The 19,426-nt window shown below is 52.1% G+C and overlaps 1 protein-coding gene across 7 annotated transcripts in view; it reads right to left on the reverse strand.

Annotated features, from left to right (window-relative positions):
• Nucleotides 1–7,216: 7,216 nt before the first annotated feature.
• Nucleotides 7,217–19,426, reverse strand: part of FBN3 (fibrillin 3) — a 166,181-nt gene continuing 153,971 nt past the window's right edge. For all 7 annotated transcript variants that reach the window (XM_053372339.1, XM_053372342.1, XM_053372340.1 and 4 more), the window contains 7 exons: nt 17,829–17,951; nt 14,537–14,653; nt 13,277–13,405; nt 12,455–12,574; nt 10,742–10,973; nt 9,606–9,777; nt 7,217–8,916 (listed from right to left, as the gene is read on the reverse strand). In XM_053372339.1, coding sequence (XP_053228314.1) covers nt 8,542–8,916; nt 9,606–9,777; nt 10,742–10,973; nt 12,455–12,574; nt 13,277–13,405; nt 14,537–14,653; nt 17,829–17,951 — 1,268 coding nt within the window. In that variant the 3' untranslated portion in view covers nt 7,217–8,541. The remainder of the gene's footprint in view (nt 8,917–9,605; nt 9,778–10,741; nt 10,974–12,454; nt 12,575–13,276; nt 13,406–14,536; nt 14,654–17,828; nt 17,952–19,426) is intronic.

Raw genomic sequence — 19,426 nt, forward strand, 5'->3', positions numbered from 1 at the left:
ATCCACTTCGCCGGAGAGAGGCTGAGAATCTCCGATCTGATCCAACTCCTTGCCCGTTTTCTGTGTCGCTCGACGGGGGAAGAGGCAGGTGCCCCCTTTACTGTGACCTGAAATGTCTTGTCTTGTGGGGGGTAGGGAGTTGAAGGGGGGTGGGTTGGGGTGGGCAAAGGGTGGGGAAGTGCCATGGGGTGGCAGCGAAGGAATGTTTCGGCAGTGAGGGACGGAGGAGAGCTCTGAGGTCTGGAGAGAGGAAGGGCGTTGAAGGCGGCTTAATTGGTTTGGATTGGAGACCAAAGCTGTCAACATCCATACCCTCTAACATTTCTCTGATAGAAATAGGGATCTCCTATTCCATAGTAGGGACGCGGGTGGCGCTGTGGGTTAAACCACAGAGCCTAGGACTTGCCGATCAGAAGGTCGGCAGTTTGAATCCCCGTGACGGGGTGAGCTCCCGTTGCTCAGTCCCTGCTCCTGCCAACCTAGCAGTTCGAAAGCACGTCAAAGTGCAAGTAGATCAATAGGTACCGCTCTGGCGGGAAGGTAAACGGCGTTTCTGTGCACTGCTCTGGTTCGCCAGAAGCGGCTTAGTCATGCTGGCCACATGACCTGGAAGCTGTATGCCGGCTCCCTCGGCCAATAAAGCGAGATGAGCACCGCAACCCCAGAGTCGGCCATGACTGGACATAATGGTCAGGGGTCCCTTTACTTTTATTCCATAATAATAATAATACAGATAACCAGAGCATGCACCACTCTGGCAAGACAGTCTGCGGGCAGGGAGGGTCTCAGCCTGCGTACCAGATGGAGCTGGTAGACAGCTGCCCTGGACACAGAATTGACCTGCGCCTCCATGGACAGCTGGGAGTCCAAAATGATGGAGGATTTGTGGCCCTCCAGACCTGGGTGGACTAGAACTCCCATCCTTCTTGACCATTGGCGCGCTGGTTGCTGGGAGTTATAGTTCAGCCACATCCGGAAGGTGCCATGCCGGCTGCCCCCGGTGTATCTTGGCGGATGAGTGGTTCCTGCTCATATAAAGCCACTTCTTGTATGTCTCTGTTTAAGCGCTATTCAGAAGACCGAATTCAGGAAGCAGAGGAAAGACAAGTACCGTATTTTTCACTCTATAAGATGCACCAGACCATAAGACGCACCTAGTTTTTGGAGGAGGAAAACAAGGAAAAAAATATTCTGAATCTCAGAAGCCAGAACAGCAAGAGGGATCACTGTGCAGTGAAAGCAGCAATCCCTCTTGCTGTTCTGGCTTCTGGGATAGCTGCACAGCCTGTGTTCGCTCCATAAGACGCACACACATTTCCTCTTACTTTTTAGGAGGGAAAAAGTGAGTCTTATAGAGCAAAAAATACAGTAATCCATGTGGTTCTGGCTCGCCAAATAAAACAAAATCCCAGCTTGCGCACGAAAGTAGGAGTGTTTCAGTCTCCCAATCATGCTGTGAGGCAGCCCTTGTCTTCATCCTTCTCTTCCACCCATAACTTTTGTCCCAACCAGCTTGCTTTTGCGTTGACCCTGGTAGGTCCTGTGTGAGTCTCTGGTGTCCGGGCAGCCCAAACCGTCTCTGATCTCTGGGCTTGGGGAGTGTGTGAAGGACCGTCTCCACCCCCATCGTTCAGCCCAGACACAGATCCAGCGCCAAGGGCCTTCTGGCGGTTCCCCCCCTGCGAGAAGTGAGGTTACAGGGAACCCAGACAGGGCCTTCTTGGTGGTGGCGCCCACCCTGTGGAACACCCTCCTTTCAGATGTGAAGGAAATAAGCAGCTATCCTATCTTCAAAAGACATCTGAAGGCAGCCCTGTTCAGGGAAGTTTTTAATATTTAACGCTGTATTGTTTTTAACATTTGATTGGGAGCTGCCCAGAGTGGCTGGGGAAACTCAGCCAGATAGGCGGGGTATAAATAATCAATTATTATTATGTGTGGGGAAAGTTCTCTTGCCCCAGCGAAATCGGACATTTTGGCTTCCGAACGCCGCAAACCCGGAAGTGAGTGTTCCGGTTTGCGAACGTTCTTTGGAACCTGAACTTCCGGCGGGGCTCCGACAGCTTCCGATTGGCTGCAGGACCTTCCTGCAGCCAATCGGAAGCCGCGCTTTGGTTTCCAAACGTTTTGGAAGTTGAACGGACTTCTGGAACGGCTTCCGACGTACGGCTGTATTGGAAATGGCAAAGGTGATAGCAAAATAAGAGGTCAAGCGGTGTATTTTATACTGAAGAGTGAAACCCTTGTTTGTTTGGAAAATACCCTATGTTAAATGGAATCGCTGGCAGGATTAAAATATGAGCAGCGGAAGAAATGCGGTTGTAATTGTAACGAAGGAATTGCGGAATAGACGAAAGTACAACGCGGCGTGGAAGGGGGACCGGAAACACTGTGGAAGAAAGCTCAGCGTTTAAATGGGTATTAAATTTGAGGTTCATTGGTTTAAGAAACGGTGAAACACAATAATATTTGAATGGGAAGGTCGGGGAAGGAACAGGAGTCACAGGGACGGTTAGGGAGTAGATTCCTCCGGCGGTGGCAGAAAACTGGGCTAGGACTGTGGAAGGGAGGGGGGTTCGTATCCTGCAAATGCCCCTTCCCGAGGGGCTATGGAAAGAATTGTGCAGGCCACAGTTCACCTTTGAGGCAGAGTTCGGGCCTCTTTTGTGCTGTGGTGTAGTGAGAGTCAGTGTGGTATAGTGGTTTGGAGCGGTAGACTCGTAATCTGGTGAACCGGGTTCGCTTCCCCGCTCCTCCGCATGCAGCTGCTGGGTGACCCTGGGCCAGTCACACTTCTCTGAAGTCTCTCAGCCCCACTCACCTCACAGAGTGTTTGTTGTGGGGGAGGAAGGGAAAGGAGAATGTGAGCCGCTTTGAGACTCCTTCGGGTAGTGATAAAGCGGGATATCAAATCCAAACTCTTCTTCTTCTGTGTGTTGAGAACAGGGAGCTATTTCTATAAGAAGGGTACCAGCACCTCTTTCGCCATGAAATAAAGCTGCCTTTTGTTGCTAAATTTGCCTGTTGCCTCCTCTTTGATCTCCGCACACCCAGCCATTGCGGAGATATTTTACGCCTGCCCTCCTGTGGATACGTGCAATGTTTCGAAAGGGCTCTTGTGCACTGTCTCTCTGGGCCCTCCCCCACTAAAAAATTGGCAAATATGACAGGAAAACAATAGAGGTGGATACACGTGGAATGCTACTGCCAGCTTGCAGTAATCAAAATAATCCTACTTTGAAATATATATGTGTGTGTGAATAGTGATGCAAAGGACACGAGTGGCGCTGTGGGTTAAACCACAGAGCCTAGGACTTGCCGATCAGAAGGTCGGCGGTTCAAATCCCCTCAACAGGGTGAGCTCCCGTTGCTCGGTCCCTGCTCCTGCCAACCTAGCAGTTCGAAAGCACGTCAACGTGCAAGTAGATAAATAGGTACCACTCCGGTGGGAAGGTAAACGGCGTTTCCGTGCGCTGCTCTGGTTCGCCAGAAGCGGTTTAGTCCTGCTGGCCACATGACCCGGAAGCTGTACGCTGGCTCCCTCGGTGAGTAAAGCGAGATGAGCGCCGCAACCCCAGAGTTGGCCACGACTGGACCTAACGGTCAGGGGTCCCTTTACCTTTACCGCGTCAGACCAACACGGCTACTTACCTGAATCTAGAACTCAGGCAAATTGGTCATGATTTGGCAATGGTGGCTCTGCTCCTAGACTGTTGCCCAGAAGTTGCTTTTCTACGATGATCCTTAATTTTTCTGAGTTCCACCCCCCCAGCGCACCTATTTGTTTTTCTCTGTTAGTAATGTTGCTAGCTGATTCGTGTACCCCTAGGGCCATTCCATCTCCTCCAACATTTCTCCGATGAAAATAGAGAGAAGCGGGATGTTCCGGGGTCAAATCAGAAACCGGGACGGCTTCTGTAAATCTGAGACTGGTCCCTGGAAAATAGAGACACGACTGGACCTAATGGTCAGGGGTCCCTTTACCTTTAAGCAACAGCACGGACGCACCCCTGTCTTAAGAGCCTATTTTAGAGATGTCAAGTCCAAGTGTTTGCGAAACAAGGAGAGCGCCACAGACCTTTAACCCAAAATAACTTTATTGCTGCCGTCGCTCATGATACAAAATGAAAAGGCCGGCCCCCCCCAGGCGGCCGGGTCTCGGTCTCAGTGCTGTGTGCGGCCGACCCCTCCCCTGCTCCCCCTCCGCCGTTGCACGGAAGGAAAGTCACGGTCGTGGTGCGGAGGAGATCGGGACCACAACTCTGCACACGCAAACACCACGCCCCTTGGCTAATGGATTACCATCATCATCAATAATAATAATAATAATATTAATAAGAATCGGAGGGAGGGGGGAAAGCACCATTTGGCAAAACCCAAAAACAAGTACGGAAGACGAAACGAGGCAGGAAAGACATCCTGGTTATGAGAGAGGATGTCATGTTGAGAAGTCTGGCTTGGGGCACCACCCCAAGCCCGCTGTGGACTGAGCTGGGGAGGTCCAGGGGTTTCAAGTTTTAAAGGAGCCCAAGCCCACCTCCTGACACCCATATTTTTTAAACAAGGGGAGGGAAGGAATAGAAAGAATCCAGAATGGGACCAGGACCGGCCACCTCCTCCTAGGACAGCCCTTCTCAACCTGTGGGTCCCCAGATGTGAACCACAACTCCCATCACCCCTAGCTAGCAAGGCCAGAGCTCAGGGATGATGGGAGTTGTAGTCCAACAACATCTGGGGACTAGATGTCCTGGAGGATTCGCCCCTCCGGTAATGCCCCAACTTCGCTCACTTCCAACAGGGGTGGGTGAACCTGTCAGTTTCAGTTCCCCTCTCTCTTTCCCCCCAATCTTAAATACAGTTCTCCACATTTCTGCAGCCATTTGCAACTTCCTTTCTTTTTAAAAAGCCCCCCGTGAAAACTCGCCAGCATTTTGGTGCGAATTTCTGGCACCTAGCTTTGCCCATCGTTCCAATTAACAGGCGTGTTTTCAAAAGCGCTTCCGCTTAATGTGAAGTGGGGTTTGGTTTGTTGCTGTTGTTTTGGCTGTTTCCGCCTAATCATGTACATATTTGCACGCACAATTTGCCTGAGCGGTTGCAAAATTCAGAGAAGTGAGGATTTCAAAGGATGGCCCTGCTTTGGTTCACGTTATTGGCGCTCGCTGAGATGCAAATGGAATTGAAATTCTTCCCTTACCCCACATCCCTAGGCTTGTGTGGACCTTAGGAGACCTAACGGAGGGAAGGCAGAGGTGACAACTGAAGAGGTGTCAAGCGGTCAGAGGGCGAGCACAAAAGGGGGAAAAGAAAACCTGAGCAAGATAGCACCCCTGGAACTCCGAATCGGAGAACGGTCGCAGTTTCAGGTCCGGTTTTTGCGGCAATGAATTAAAACAGCTGCGGTATTGCCATGGCAAAAGCTAAAGCAGGTGTTTCACAACCTTGCTCTCACACCCTCAAATCCACGCAGACTGATATGGCGGGGGGCTTCTGTGAATGAATTTTGTGAATGAATTTTGTGAATGAATTTTGTGAATGAATTTTGTGAATGAATGAATTTGTGAATGAATTTTGTGAATGAATGAATTTGTGAATGAATTTTGTGTATGAATATTGTGAATGAATTTTGTGAGTCAATTTTGTGAATGAATCAATTCACGTTTGTGTGCCCCCTGCCATCGCCGTGTGGCAGCCGTTATTTATACCCATTATTCCGCTGAGGCACATTGAGGTTCCTGAGGCATCAGAGGGGAGATTCTTGATGGAAGAGGAGGGGGGAGAGGAAACCCCCCCCCAATGAAAAATATAGCTGCATAAGAAGATTGTGCCCTTTGGCACTTCCGGGTTAACGCCTGAGTCTGTCGGTCTCCATCTAGGGGGTCTGTGGCGGGCACAAGGATGTCAAGGGCTCGGGGTGGGGCAGAGGCCTTGCGGGTGGCGTGGGGGGGTCTTCTGACCCCTCTTGGAGCCACGTTTCCCACTACAAATGCAGTAACCCCGCTCTGAAGCAGGTGGCCGCAAGGAGGGAGGCTAGCAGTAGGTGGCTCCAGAGGCAAGAGGCAGAACCCAAGGGAGGTGGAGCAAAGCCCAGACTGGCAGCAAGGAGGCAGGCAAGTTGAGGCTGGCTGGGGGCGGACTGAGATTGGTGGAGAAGGCCCCCCCATTTGCTCAGATAGGGCACACCACGAGACAGTGAGAGTCTTTGACACCCTCCTTCCTTATATTAGGTTGCTCTTGCTAGTTTTTCATCAGGTGCGTTCACAGGTAAGTCTCAAAGAGGTGCGATCACACAGAAGGGTTCACGTCAGCTTTCTCCAATCCTGTTTCCCCCTAGATGTTTCGTACTACAACTCCCACAGCTTCTGCCAAGTGTCCGAAATGGTTCCCGTTATCCCCCATATTCTTTTGCATTGGCAATCGGACACTGACCTAAGCAGCAGCAGCAGCAGCAGAGAGGTCACATTTGCACCATGCGCTCAAAGCGCACTTCCTGGGAACTGTAGTTCACCCCTCACAGAGCCGCAGTTCCCAGCACCCTCAACTGACTACGGTTCCTAAGATTCTCTCTGTGTGTTTTAAACGTGTTTTGGACGGTGAGAGCGCAACCAGAGCGACAAAATAAGATTTAAGCCCCGTGCGAGAGGTTGCTTGAGCCTGGGATAGCTCAGGTGGCAGAGCACGAGGCTCTTCAACTCAGGGTCTTGGATTCGAGTCCTACCTTGGGCAAAAGATTCCTGCATTGCAGGGGGTTGGACTAGATGACCCTGATGGTCCCCTTCCAACTCTAGAAATTCTAGCATTCTTTGACTTGCCAGGGGCTTAATTCACGTTTCACCTCAACCACAGGGGAGTACAGTAACGCCAACCTACTTTAAAGGGCTGTTGTGAGGTTTCACTGAGATAACGTACATGAAGCACCTCGAAAGCTCGCCTCCCCTGTCTAAATGCAAAAAAAAATATTATTTGTAGATGGTTTCTGGGTGTCCAGGAATACTCCTGATGAGGGCATCAGTGGGGTTCGGTGCCTGCCCCCTGCTCAAAGCGTTGTCTGGCTCAGTTGGTTAGACCTTGGTGCGAATCACGCCAAGGCTGCAGGTTTGATCCCCGCATGGCTATTCCCCCCTGCATATTCCTGCATTGCAGGCGGGGGGTTGGCCTAGATCAGGCATGGCCAAACTTGGCCCTCCGGCTGTTTTGGGGCTACAGCTCCCATCATCCCTAGCTAACAGTGGTCAGGGATGATGGGAACTGTAGTCTTCAAACAGCTGGAGGGCCAAGTTTGGCCATGCCTAGCCTAGATGATCTTCAGAGCCCCTTCCAACTTATGATCTATGAAGTTTGCTCCCTTGTTTCCACCCAGGACACAACGGCTATATGATTTCTTCTAACCCATATAGATGTTGACAGATCCCTGGTAACTTCTACCCAAGCTAGGGAGCAGACAATATTAACTTCTCTGTGCTGCGTGACATCTAGCACTCTCTGCATTAAGGAAACAGATGGAGGCATGTTAAAATCCCTCAATTTAGGGGCCTGGTGTGACTCTCGCTCACGATGTGTGTCACATTTTCAAACCTGTCCCTACCACGCGAGAACAACCGGTCCCCCATTTGCAACCTCTTCCCTTTCCGCAGAGGGTCGAGCACATTCCTTGCTGCGGAGGTAACGAGGCAATGGTTTCCCTTGCTGCGCAATGCACATCGCTGCTGTTCAATTAACTCTAGTGCATGCCAGCTCTGCAGGGGTGACACAGATCATGCATCTAACGCTTAAGAGCAGCTGCGTTAGGTCCAGCTAGGTTTAAAGCAGGCAATATACGGTGCCGAGGGAAGGAGAGAAGCTCTCAACATCCGCCCCTCGCCCAGGTATGTGACTCCAAGATGCACGGAAACACAGCAGCTCTGCTTCTTCGCTTTGGTCCCCATAAGCGGCGCAGTGCACTTCAATGCTGTCCAAGGAACTCTAGTGCGCTTTGGAGGACCCTGCAAAGGTTGGATCCGGTGCAGGCCTGGCTGCCTTCCCCCAACCGTTGCCGACAGGCGAAGCACCCGCACATGAAACCCCGGAGTCCAGTGTAATAGCGGGCCGGACGCACAGTGGAGACCGGAAGCTGCCATTCCCTTCCGACGCGAAGGGAGGTGAATAAGTCCTCAGTGCTCGCAGAGGAGGAGGGCCACTGGGATGCCAAGGCGAGGAGTGAAACAAGGGGGGGACCCAAGGCGAACGAGGGAGGGGGGGCTTCCTCGCCTGCCGGGTCCCAACCGCTGCCGTTCCCCGGGGGCTGCAGGGCAGAGGCCGCCTGTGGGGCAGGAGGTGGTGGCAGAGGCGAAAACAGCCCTCTGAAATATGTTTTTGTTTTGGAGAACAGGATTCGTTGTTGTCCAGATTGGGGGCTGCCCTGAAGCCCTTCCACCACGGCAGCAAGGTGGGGGAGGTACCGGCGCAAGGGGGGGAGAGGCGCAGATTCTCCCGGGGTGTGTCGTTGGTGGTGCGCAGCCTGAGCCCTTGGCTTCGTTGGTGTGTCTCTCGGGAAGGGCAGGGTTAAAAGAGGCGGAGCTGCAACCTCATTTTGAGGGCCTCGCCCAGCTCCCCGGCAAGGTAGTCGTGATCCTTCAGGGCTTCCAGGTGTTGCAGTTCGCGCTTGCGGTAAAGCGGGATGCTGACGATCTCCAGCTGGTAGGTGCCGGGCGACGCCCGCTTGCGCGCCAGGTGTAGAAAGCTGAGCCCGTCTTGCTGGTGAATGTGGAAGTGGCCCGCCTCGTTCCCCTGGGCGATGACGTAGCGGACGCGGTTCTCCAGCGGCGCCACGGCCGGCAGCAGCTCCAGAATGTGCTCCTTGTGGCCCAGGCCGGAGAGGTTGAGAGCCACCACCACCGGCGAGGCCACGTCGATGCTGGCCAAGCTGACGCCCGGTTTCTGCACGTAGGGGAGGGAGGAAAGGGAGGAGAAGAGAGGTCAGAGGCGGGCCAGGGAGGGGCTATTTATTTCATAAAGTTCACGCAGAGCTCGGTTGTGGAAAAGATAAAGCAATGAAATTATTGCAACTGCAATATGTTCAATGTTTACTTTTGAAAAGAGCTGACAACGTGTTACTTCCGGGTTTCGGCAGAGGCGCATGCGCAGAAACGTCGAATCGCAACCTGCATGTGTGCAGACGCGCCGCTGCAGGTTGCGGCCGCTGCGGGTTGCGAACGTGCATCCTGCACGGATCACCTTCGCAACCCGAGCATCCACTGTACAGCGGCACCTCGATTTTCAAACGTCTCAGAAGTCAAACGTTTCAGCTTCCGAATGCCGAAATCCAGGAAGTAACTGCTTCGGTTTTTGATCGCTTTTCAGAAGTCGAATGTGCCAAGCGGCTTCCGTATTGAGTTTTCCAGACGTAAACGCTTCCGGAAGTAAATGCTTCGGTTTTCGAACGTTTCGGAAGTCGAACGGTCTTCCGGAACAGATCACGTTCGAAAACTGAGGTACCGCTGTATCTGCAATATTCCTCGGGCGCCAGTTCCACTTTGGAAGCGAGAGGAGGCGAATTTGGGGAGGCCAGTCCCAAGACTATGAGGTGCCCCATCTCTCTCCCTCCACCCGCCACCCCCCCCAAATACCTGGTGCTCGTTGGTGTCATTGACGCTCCGCCGGTGACGCCCTCTCTTGGGGTAGCCGTTGATCTTGCACTCGTAACAGGCTTCGGGCGACAGCAGATTCTCCTCATCTTCCTCCTCCAGGGGCGCTGGGAGGTAAGCTTCCTTGCCAAATCCTAGCCCCGATACACAGTGCCTGCAGTTCAAAGAGCAAGCAAGCACCAGAGAGGGGATTGTCAGGGACCATAGCTGTCAACTTACAGATTTGAAAATAAGGGACCAGCAGCCTCGAAAATAAGGGACCAGCAGCCTCGAAAATAAGGGATCAGCAGCCAAAATAAGGGATTTTCAAAGCACAGCTAGGTTCAACTTCTGAGCCCCTCCGAGCCAAAGGCAGAAAGCCCAGCCAGCAGCCAAACGAAGCCTCAAGCGGTAGTTCCCACAGCGCAGCAACCCGGCAAAGGGGATGCAGCAAGGAAAACCACCGTCACCTCTCCGCTGGGAAGCGCTGAGCAAAGGCGAGTCCCCAGGCAACGCGGCCGATTTGATCAGCACAAGGCATGCAAGCTCCACCCCCAGTCGTTCTTAGACTCCTTATTGGGTGAGCAACGCAGCCAAGCAACACAGTTGGAGCCTCCCTCCTCCCTGGCCGGCAGGGAGGGAGGGAGAGGAGCTGCTTCCTTTGAAACCTGGGAAATTTAAGGGACATCATCAATAAGGGACAGCAGCGGGACACGGCGCTGGGATAAGGGACTTTCCCGCCAAATAAGGGACGGTTGACAGCTATGTCAGGGACTCGCACTCGCTTCCGTCTTTCCAAACTGTGCTTTTCTGAACAGCGAGGCGGTCCCACCATTGAAAGTAAGGGCAAGTTGATAGGGTGTAAATCTTTTGAGAAACTGTGCATTAAACAGCTTCTCTTCCCCTGACATTTGTCAGCTGGGGTCCCCCCCGGGGGTCTTCTGGGAAGGCCTGCAAATATTTGGATAGAAAACACCAAAGTTGCGAGGCAGCACAAGGCAGGCTGGGCTTTCCCACTGAAATCAGGGCAGCAAAAAAAAAGTGCATAAACCAGAAGTGAACACAGGGACAAGACTCCCGCTTGTAAGTCCCATCGTTTTGCTCTGTGAATCGGAGGCTGCCGGCGTTGCTGAACTTACCCCTGCCCTGCCCGGAAGTACCCGGTTGGGCACCCGCACAAGTAGCCGCCTTCTGTGTTGGAGCAGCCGTAGCTACAGGGGCTCCCACCCGCGGCACATTCGTTCACGTCCTGGCAGCCCCCGAAAGCCTGGTCGAAGTCAAAGCCAGACGGGCAGATGCACTTGAAACTCCCCAGGGTGTTGTAGCAGGAGGCCGAGCCGCAGGCCGTGGAGCTGGAGCACTCGTTCTCATCTGCGGCCGAAAAGGTGGTTATACGGCTGGTTATACAAGGGCCCCTTGACCCAGGACCTTCTGGCAGGACCGGCCCGCACATCAGGTGAACCGAGGCATCCGCCTTTGGGGCCAGATTCCAAGGGGCACCATCAGAGAAGTGGTGACTAATGGACAAAACCTTGCCAGAACCTGGAAGTCGCTGCTACAAGGCTTCAGCAGGAGTGGCACCTTCCGGTTTTGCCTCAGGCGGCGAAACTGGTTGGGCAGGCCCTGTTTTCTGCACACCAAGCAGGTGCTCTCTGATGATACTAATACGACTGGTACAATTGTTTTAATGTTTCATGGTTTATTACGTTTTTGTATATGCTGGAAGCCACTTATCAGATGAGTGGGGTATGATGATGATGATGACGATTACCACATCTCGATTACCTCGTCTGCGGAAGGTTTGGCATTTACTGCATGTTATACTTTGAAAAGGGACATGGGTGGCGCTGTGGTCTAAACCACTGAGCCTAGGACTTTCCGATCAGAAGGTCGGTGGTTCGAATCCCTGCAATGACGGGGTGAGCTCCCGTTGCTCAGTCCCTGTTCCTGCCAACCTAGCAGTTCAAAAGCACGTCAAAGTGCAAGTAGATAAATAGGTACCACTCCAGTGGGAAGGTAAATGGTGTTTCCGTGCGCTGCTCTGGTTTGCCAGAAGCGGCTTAGTCCTGCTGGCCACATGACCCGGAAGCTGTACACCGGCTCCCTTGGCCAATAAAGCGAGATGAGCGCTGCAACCCCAGAGTCGTCCTAACGGTCAGGGGTCCCTTTACCTTTATACTTTGAAAGACAACTAAATGAAAATAATATTTAGGTGGTACTTAACACCGCTTGAATTAGCAAAAATGTCTAAAAATATTCCAAACACATGCAGGAAAATAATAATAATAATAATAATAATAATAATAATAATAATAATAGTAATAAGAATAATAATTTCATTTTATTTTATCTTAACAAAACAACAAACACCAGAACAACTATTATTATTATTACTACTACAACACTTATATTTAGTATATTATGTTGTTTGTTATTATTATTAGTACCCTGCCCATCTGACTGGATTGCCCCAGCCACACTGGGTTGCTCCCAACACATATAAAAACACCATAAAACACCAAACTTTTAAAACTTCCCTATACAGGGCTGCCTTCAGATGTCTTCTAAGAGGTCAAAGAGTTGCTTATCTCCTTGACATCTGATGGGAGGGCATTCCACAGGGAGGGTGCCACCACTGAGAAGGCCCTCTGCCTGGTTCCCTGTAACTTTACTTCTTGCAGTGGGGGAAACTGCCAGAAGGCCCTTGGAGCTGGACTTCAGTGTCCGGGCTGAACGATGGGGGTGGAGACGCTCCTTCAGGGCTACAGGGCTGAGGGGGCATTTAGGGCTTTCAAGGTGTGTTGAGTCTCGCTTAACGTCCCTTTCCACCCAGTCCCCAGTGGTTCACTTACCTACACACTGGTTCCACTGGTAATGCTGGACGTATCCCTGGGGGCAGCCGCAGCGGTACCCTCCCAGGACGTTCTGGCACCCATGTTGGCAGCGGTGGTTCCCGTCACATTCGTCGACATCTGCGCACCGAGAAGGGGGAGAGAGAGATCATGTTTTAGGTGGGGAAAATCATAGACTCATAGCCATGGGTACGCAAACGAAGGCCTGGGGGCCAGGTCTGGCCCAATCGCCTTCTAAATCTGGCCCACGGACGGTCTGGGAATCAGTGTGTTTTTACATGAGTAGAATGTGTGCTTTTATTTATGCTATATTTTCAATTTGCGGGTGGCACTGTGGGTTAAACCACAGAGCCTAGGGCTTGCCGATCAGAAGGTCGGCGGTTTGAATCCCCGCGATGGAGTGAGCTCCCGTTGCTCAATCCCTGCTCCTGCCAACCTAGCAGTTCGAAAGCCCATCAAAGTGCAAGTAGGTAAATAGGTACCCCTCCGGTGGGAAGGTAAACGGCGTTTCCGTGCGCTGCTCTGGTTCGCCAGAAGCGGCTTAGTCCTGCTGGCCACATGACCCGGAAGCTGTACGCCGGCTCCCTCGGCCAGTAAAGCGAGATGAGCGCCACAACCCCAGAGTCAGTCACGACTGGACCTAATGGTCAGGGGTCCCTTTACCTTTACCTTTATATTTTCAACTGCTTTTCTCATGCTCTGTAGCATGGAATTTTCTTTGTTTCCCCTGGAGTTTGGGTTGGCTTAGCGTGGGGGAAAACGGGTCTAGCTTTGTGTGTAATTGCCATGGGATTTTAGACCATTCCCTCTGTCTGCACATACCTTCGCAACTACTTCCAGAGGTGTCGAGGGCAAACCCTTTCTGACACTCGCAGTTGTAACTCCCAGGGGTGTTCAGGCACTGCCCTTTGACCCCGCACAAGGTGGGCTGCGCTGTGCACTCGTTGTTATCTGCAGGAGGGGGGGCAAAGCAGAGAAATCTCATGAACAACAACAAAAAAGCACGTATTAGCCCCATCTATAGTAGACATTAAAGGGACGCAGGTGTCGCTGTGGGTTAAACCACAGAGCCTAGGGCTTGCCTATCAGAAGGTTGGCAGTTCGAATCCCTGCGACAGGGTGAGCTCCCATTGCTCAGTCCCTCCTCCTGCCAACCTAGCAGTTCGAAAGCACATCAAAGTGCAAGTAGATAAATAGGTACCGCTCCAGCGGGAAGGTAAACGGCATTTCCATGTGCTGCTCTGGTTCGCCAGAAGCGGCTTAGTCCTGCTGGCCACATGACCCGGAAGCTGGACGCCGGCTCCCTCGGCCAATAAAGCGAGATGAGCGCCGCAACCCCAGAGTCGGTCACGACTGGACCTAAAGGTCAGGGGTCCCTTTACCTTTACTTTATAGTAGACACAAGCACAGTTCAACAACGCCCCCGTATTGGCAAAATTGCAAAGGGTTGCCAAACTGGACAGCAGCGTGGTGGCTTTGTTATGGAGCGTGCGGCTTGGCTCGCTTGCTTGAGACGTATGTTTTCCTAGTAAGCACCTTTGTGCATTGCTTATGCTGCTGGCCTGTGGGTGGAATGCCTTGCAGAGGTCGCATTATAGGGTGGCGGCAGGTGAATGGACCTGAAGCCAGTAGGGAGGAGATTAAAAGGTCAAAGGTAAAGGACCCCTGGATGGTTACCGCATTTTTTGCTCCATAAGACGCACCAGACCACAAGACGCACCTAGTTTTTGGAGGAGGAAAACAAGAAAAAAAATATTCTGAATCTCGGCAGCCAGAACAGCAAGAGGGATCACTGCGCAGTGAAGCAGCAATCCCTCTTGCTGTTCTGGCTTCTGGGATAGCTGCGCAGCCTGCGTTCGCTCCATAAGATGCACACACATTTCCCCTTACTTTTTAGGAGGGAAAAAGTGAGTCTTATAGAGCAAAAAATACGGTAAGTCCAGGAATCAGGTGGCTGAGGGGTGAACTACAGGCTACGTGCACATGTGTGCAATAGAGACCCTGCAAATTTATTTCTCTTTGTGAACTGGCGTCCCTGGAAAGGTTCGCTCTTGCCTTTGGGAGGGCACCAGGGGAACTCACCGATGCAGGAAGAATGGTGCTGGGTGAAACCAGGGGGGCACTTGCAGTTGAAGCCCCCGATAACGTTGACGCAGAGGAACTGGCAGTTGTGTTGCTTTGTGGAGCACTCGTCAAGGTCTGGATTCGTAAAGAAAACGAGCCGAGTTACGATATGCAATATATACGATATACAATATCTTTATTGTCATTGTCCCATGCAGAACAATGAAATTGAAAAACTACATAAAACATTTAAAAACCCCTAAAAACTCTGAACCCCATTTTTAAATACACTATACTATAGAGACCCCTTATGCTGCGTTTAGAACCAGAATTGCATTTGCGTAGAAACTGTTTCTCAGACGGCTAGTCCTGGCCTTTTTATAACCCTGTACCTTCTTCCAGAAGGCAGAAGCTGAAAGAGATCATTTCCGGGGAGCGCACTATCCTGCGCTATCTCTGCCGCTTTCTTATGGCACCTGGAAGCATAGATTTTATCCAAGGTGGGAAGAGTGCACCCAGTTGTTCTCTCTGCAGTCTTTACAAGCCTGGACAGCATTGTTTTTTCCCTGGCCATGCAGCCCCCAAACCACACACACAGACCCTAAGTTAATACACTCTCCACAGTACAATGCTAAATGCCATCAACAGGTCCTTTGAGAGATTGTTTTTCTGGAGGATTCTCAGAAAATATAACCTCTGCTGTGCTCTCCTCTGCTGTTTTCTCCCCAGGTTAGGTCGTCTCTCAACTCCATTCCCAGAAATCGAAACACCCGAGACCTGTTCCACGCACCTCCCCTCAATAATAAGTGGCTGAATATTCAATTTACATTTCCTGAAGTCCACAATGATCTCTTTTGTTTTTTTTTAAGTTAAGGAGTAAGTTGTTTTTCCTGCACCACTCCCTCTCTGGTGTTATCGCCCTCACCCTACAGAGGCTTGGTTGAGGCAGGACTACGGAGGGACGGATCTGTCAACTTCCCTACCTCTCAAGACTGGGAAAAAGACAACGAGGATGCCCTAACAGTGACCAAGACACTGATATTGATGAATGGATGATATCCTTTAATCTGGAGGTTTTCAAGCTTTTTGAGTCCATGGCTCGCTTGAACTTTCTTTCTGCGGCACCCCTGTGGCGCTCAGGAGACCAGTTAGGTCCCCACTTACCTGCAGAGCTGGAAGCCCCAAACCCCTTTTCGAACACCCTCCCTCCTCAGCCTCCTTGCCCCTCTCCTTGGGGGTCCTCTGGGCAGCCGCTCCCGCAGCCCCTGGTCTCTGAGCTGCCCCCCCAAAGAGAGACACCTCCTTGCACCGGCCCACAGACGTGTCTGCCCATTCCCAACAGCAAGGGCTGGCGGACTGGGCTCCCTCGCCCGCTTGCTTGCTTACTCCGAGGTCGTCTCAGCTCCTGGCACCCAGCGCCCCCTGGCCAGCCCCAGAGGCACCATTCGCACGGGGAGCTTGCAGCCAGGGCTGCTGCAACAAAGAGCCGTGCAAGCCTTTGGGAGGCAGAGACGCCAGAGGGCATCAGAAGAAGGAGGGAAGGAAAGAGGGACAGAGGCCAGGGTTGCCCACGGCACCCCTGTGGGGACAGGAGCCCAGTTATGTCCACCCTTGCCTGCAGAGCTGACAGCCCCTCACCTCTTTTCGAACACCCTCCCTTGTGGAGCGTTCCCCCAGCCTCCTCTCTTCTCCCCTCTCCTGGGGAGTCCTCTGTGTCAGGAGCTCTTCCTACACTCGAGTAGGACCCTGGCAGAGACACATGCCCGACTGGCATGTTCTCTCCCTCCTGGTCGATCGTTCGGGAGCTTCAAAAGCTTTCTTCTGCCCGAACATCACAGCGACCGATGCCAACCGACACCGGCACACTTAGGGATCCGTTGCACAGCTTGCGTAACAGACCTCAGCAACTCGGCATTTTGGCTAATCTACTTTATTTACATGTAAACACACACGGAGCACTGCAACATGCCTCCCTCTCTCTCTAGCATCAGACAGCAAATAGAAAAATAACAAAGGACAATAGTCCCACTTCATGGAACACAGTAACACAAACATCCTGTCTCCGTCACTTCCCACTCTGTGGAGTCAAAACATACACCGTCATGTGATAGACAACAATTCCATGACTGCAATCACGGAGCAGGAATTCTAACACTCTGGGCAGCCGCTGTTGCCGCCACTGGTCTCTGACAAGTGGGTATGCCTTTTCCAAACTCGTAAGTGCACTTTTGACAATCGTTGAATTGTAGAGCTGGAAGGGAACCCGGCGGTCATCTAGTCCAACCCCCTGCAATGCAGGCATCTCGGCTCAAGCACCCCTGACAGACAGCCATCTAACCTCTGCTTGAAAATCTCTGGGAAGGAGAGTCCACAACCTCCTGAGGGAGACGGTTGCACTGTCGAAAAGCTCTTACTGTCAGAAAGTTCTTCCTGATGTTGAGTCTTGGGTTCGAGTCCTGAACCCCAGAGCAGGAGAACAACAGCTTGCTCTATCTTCCACATAACATGTAATTTCTCACTCTGGCCATTCCTCACCTCACAGCGCCGGTGTTAGGTAGGTTACGCCGAGAGGCAGCGACTGGCCCCCGAGGTTCACAGCTGAGCGGGGATTTGAACCCTGGCTCTAGTCCGATGCTCTAACCACTACACCACACTGCTGCAAGAGTGCTTTAAAGGTAAGGCGTGGGTGTGGCCCATAGCTGTCAACTTACAGATTTGAAAATAAGGGGCCAGCAGCCTCGAAAATAAGGGATCAGCAGCCAAAATAAGGGATTTTCAGAGCACAGCTAGGTTCGACTTCTGAGCCCCTCCGAGCCAAAAGCAGAAAGCCCAGCCAGCAGCCAAACGAAGCCTCAAGCGGTGGTTCCCACAGCGCAGCAACCCGGCAAAGGGGATGCAGCAAGGAAAACCACTGTCACCTCTCCGCTGGGAAGCGCTGAGCAAAGGCGAGTCCCCAGGCAACGCGGCCGATTTGATTGGCACAAGGCATGCAAACTCCACCCCCCAGTCGTTGTTAGACTCCTTATTGGGTGAGCAACGCAGCCAAGCAACACAGTTGGAGCCTCCCTCCTCCCTGGCCGGCAGGGAGGGAGGGAGAGGAGCTGCTTCCTTTGAAACCAGGGAAATTTAAGGGACATCATCAATAAGGGACAGCAGCGGGACACGGCGCTGGGATGAGGGACTGTCCTGCCAAATAAGGGACGGTTGACAGCTATGGTGTGGCCTGATCCTAGGGCCTTCAAGAGGCAGCTGGGGTTTGCAAAGATCAAATCCATTTCGCACCCCAGCTTCTCCCCCAAATTTTAGTTACCTTTGCAGGTCTTCCCGTCTTCTTGCAAGATGTAACCTCGCGGGCAGGAACACTGGAAGCTTCCTTCTGTGTTCTTGCAGATGAAGTTGCATGGCTTGGGCGACTGGTTGCATTCGTCTAGGTCTACGGTGAAGCGAATATGATATAACAGCAATAATAATAATAATAATAATAATAATAATAATAATGCCCTGCCTTTCCCCCAGTCAGTTTCCAAAGTACAAAACCAACGACAAAACAGAAAAAGATGAAACCATAGAAACAGCAAAGTGCAATCAAACACCAACAGAATTAGTTGTACCTCGGAAGTTGAACGGAATCCTTTCTGGAAGACCGTTCGACTTCTAAAACGTTCAGAAACCAAGGCGCGGCTTCCGATTGGCTGCAAGAAGCTCCTGCAGCCAATCGGAAGCCGCGTCGGATGTTTGGGTGCCAAAGAACATTCGCAAACCGGAACACTCGCTTCCGGATTTGCGGTGTTCGGGAGCCAAAGTGTTTGACTCGCAAGGCGTTCGACTTCCGAGGTACGGCTGTATATGAAAGACCCATGAAAAATACAGATAATAATAGCAATGAAAACATCGCAGCACCAGCCCTTTCCTTAAAAAGAGTCCGTTCCTAAAGGCATGTTGGAATAAAAAGGTGTTCAGCTCCTGGCTGGGCAACAAAGAGGAAGCCCGTCAAACTTCTCTAGGCAGGGAGTTCCATAGTTCCCTGGGAGCAGCCACGACCGAGAAGGCCCTGTCCCACATCCCCATTATTTTATTATTATTTTATCTAAATTGGCCAGCCGGACCTTTCACCAGCAGGCTCCAGGGTAAAGGTAAAGGTCCATTAGGTCCAGTCGTGACCGACTCTGGGGTTGTGGCGCTCATCTCACTTTATTGGCCGAGGGAGCCGGCGTACAGCTTCCGGGTCATGTGGCCAGCAGGACTAAGCCGCTTCTGGCGAACCAGGGCAGCACACGGAAACGCTGTTTACCTTCCCGCCGGAGCAGTACCTATTTACCTACTTGCACTTTGACGTGCTTTCAAACTGCTAGGTTGGCAGGAGCAGGGACCGAACAACGGCAGCTCACCCCGTTGCGGGGATTTGAACCGCCGACCTTCTGATTGGCAAGTCCTAGGCTCTGTGGTTTAACCCACAGCGCCACCTGCGTCCCTTAGGCTCCAGGGTGAGTTGCAACAATTCAAAATAGCTTAAAGAACTTGCCTCCAACTGAAAGCGCACATCTTGGGCGTCAGAGGACAGAGCAAAGAGGTGCCTTGCACTGCTGCTAATCCAGGCATAAGCAAACTCGGCCCTCCAGATGTTTTGGGACTACAACTCCCATCACCCCTAGCTAACAGGACCAGTGGTCAGGGATGATGGGAGTTGTAGTCCCAAAACATCTGGAGGGCCGAGTTTGCCTATGCCTGTTCTAATCTTTTCCTATCTCCTGCCCCCTATCTGGAGCCAGCCCCGTTTGAGACTGTTCAGAAGTGTTTGGTGTTGTTGGGAAGCTGCCATGGGCTTGCCAGATGCAGAGGAGTGGGGGGTAGACACCAGTTGGGGAACCAACAAGGGAAGAAGGCTCAGAGCCCAGGGAGTGGTGGTGG

This window comes from Podarcis raffonei, chromosome 18 (assembly GCF_027172205.1).
Source record: "Podarcis raffonei isolate rPodRaf1 chromosome 18, rPodRaf1.pri, whole genome shotgun sequence".
NCBI classification, from domain to species: domain Eukaryota; kingdom Metazoa; phylum Chordata; class Lepidosauria; order Squamata; family Lacertidae; genus Podarcis; species Podarcis raffonei.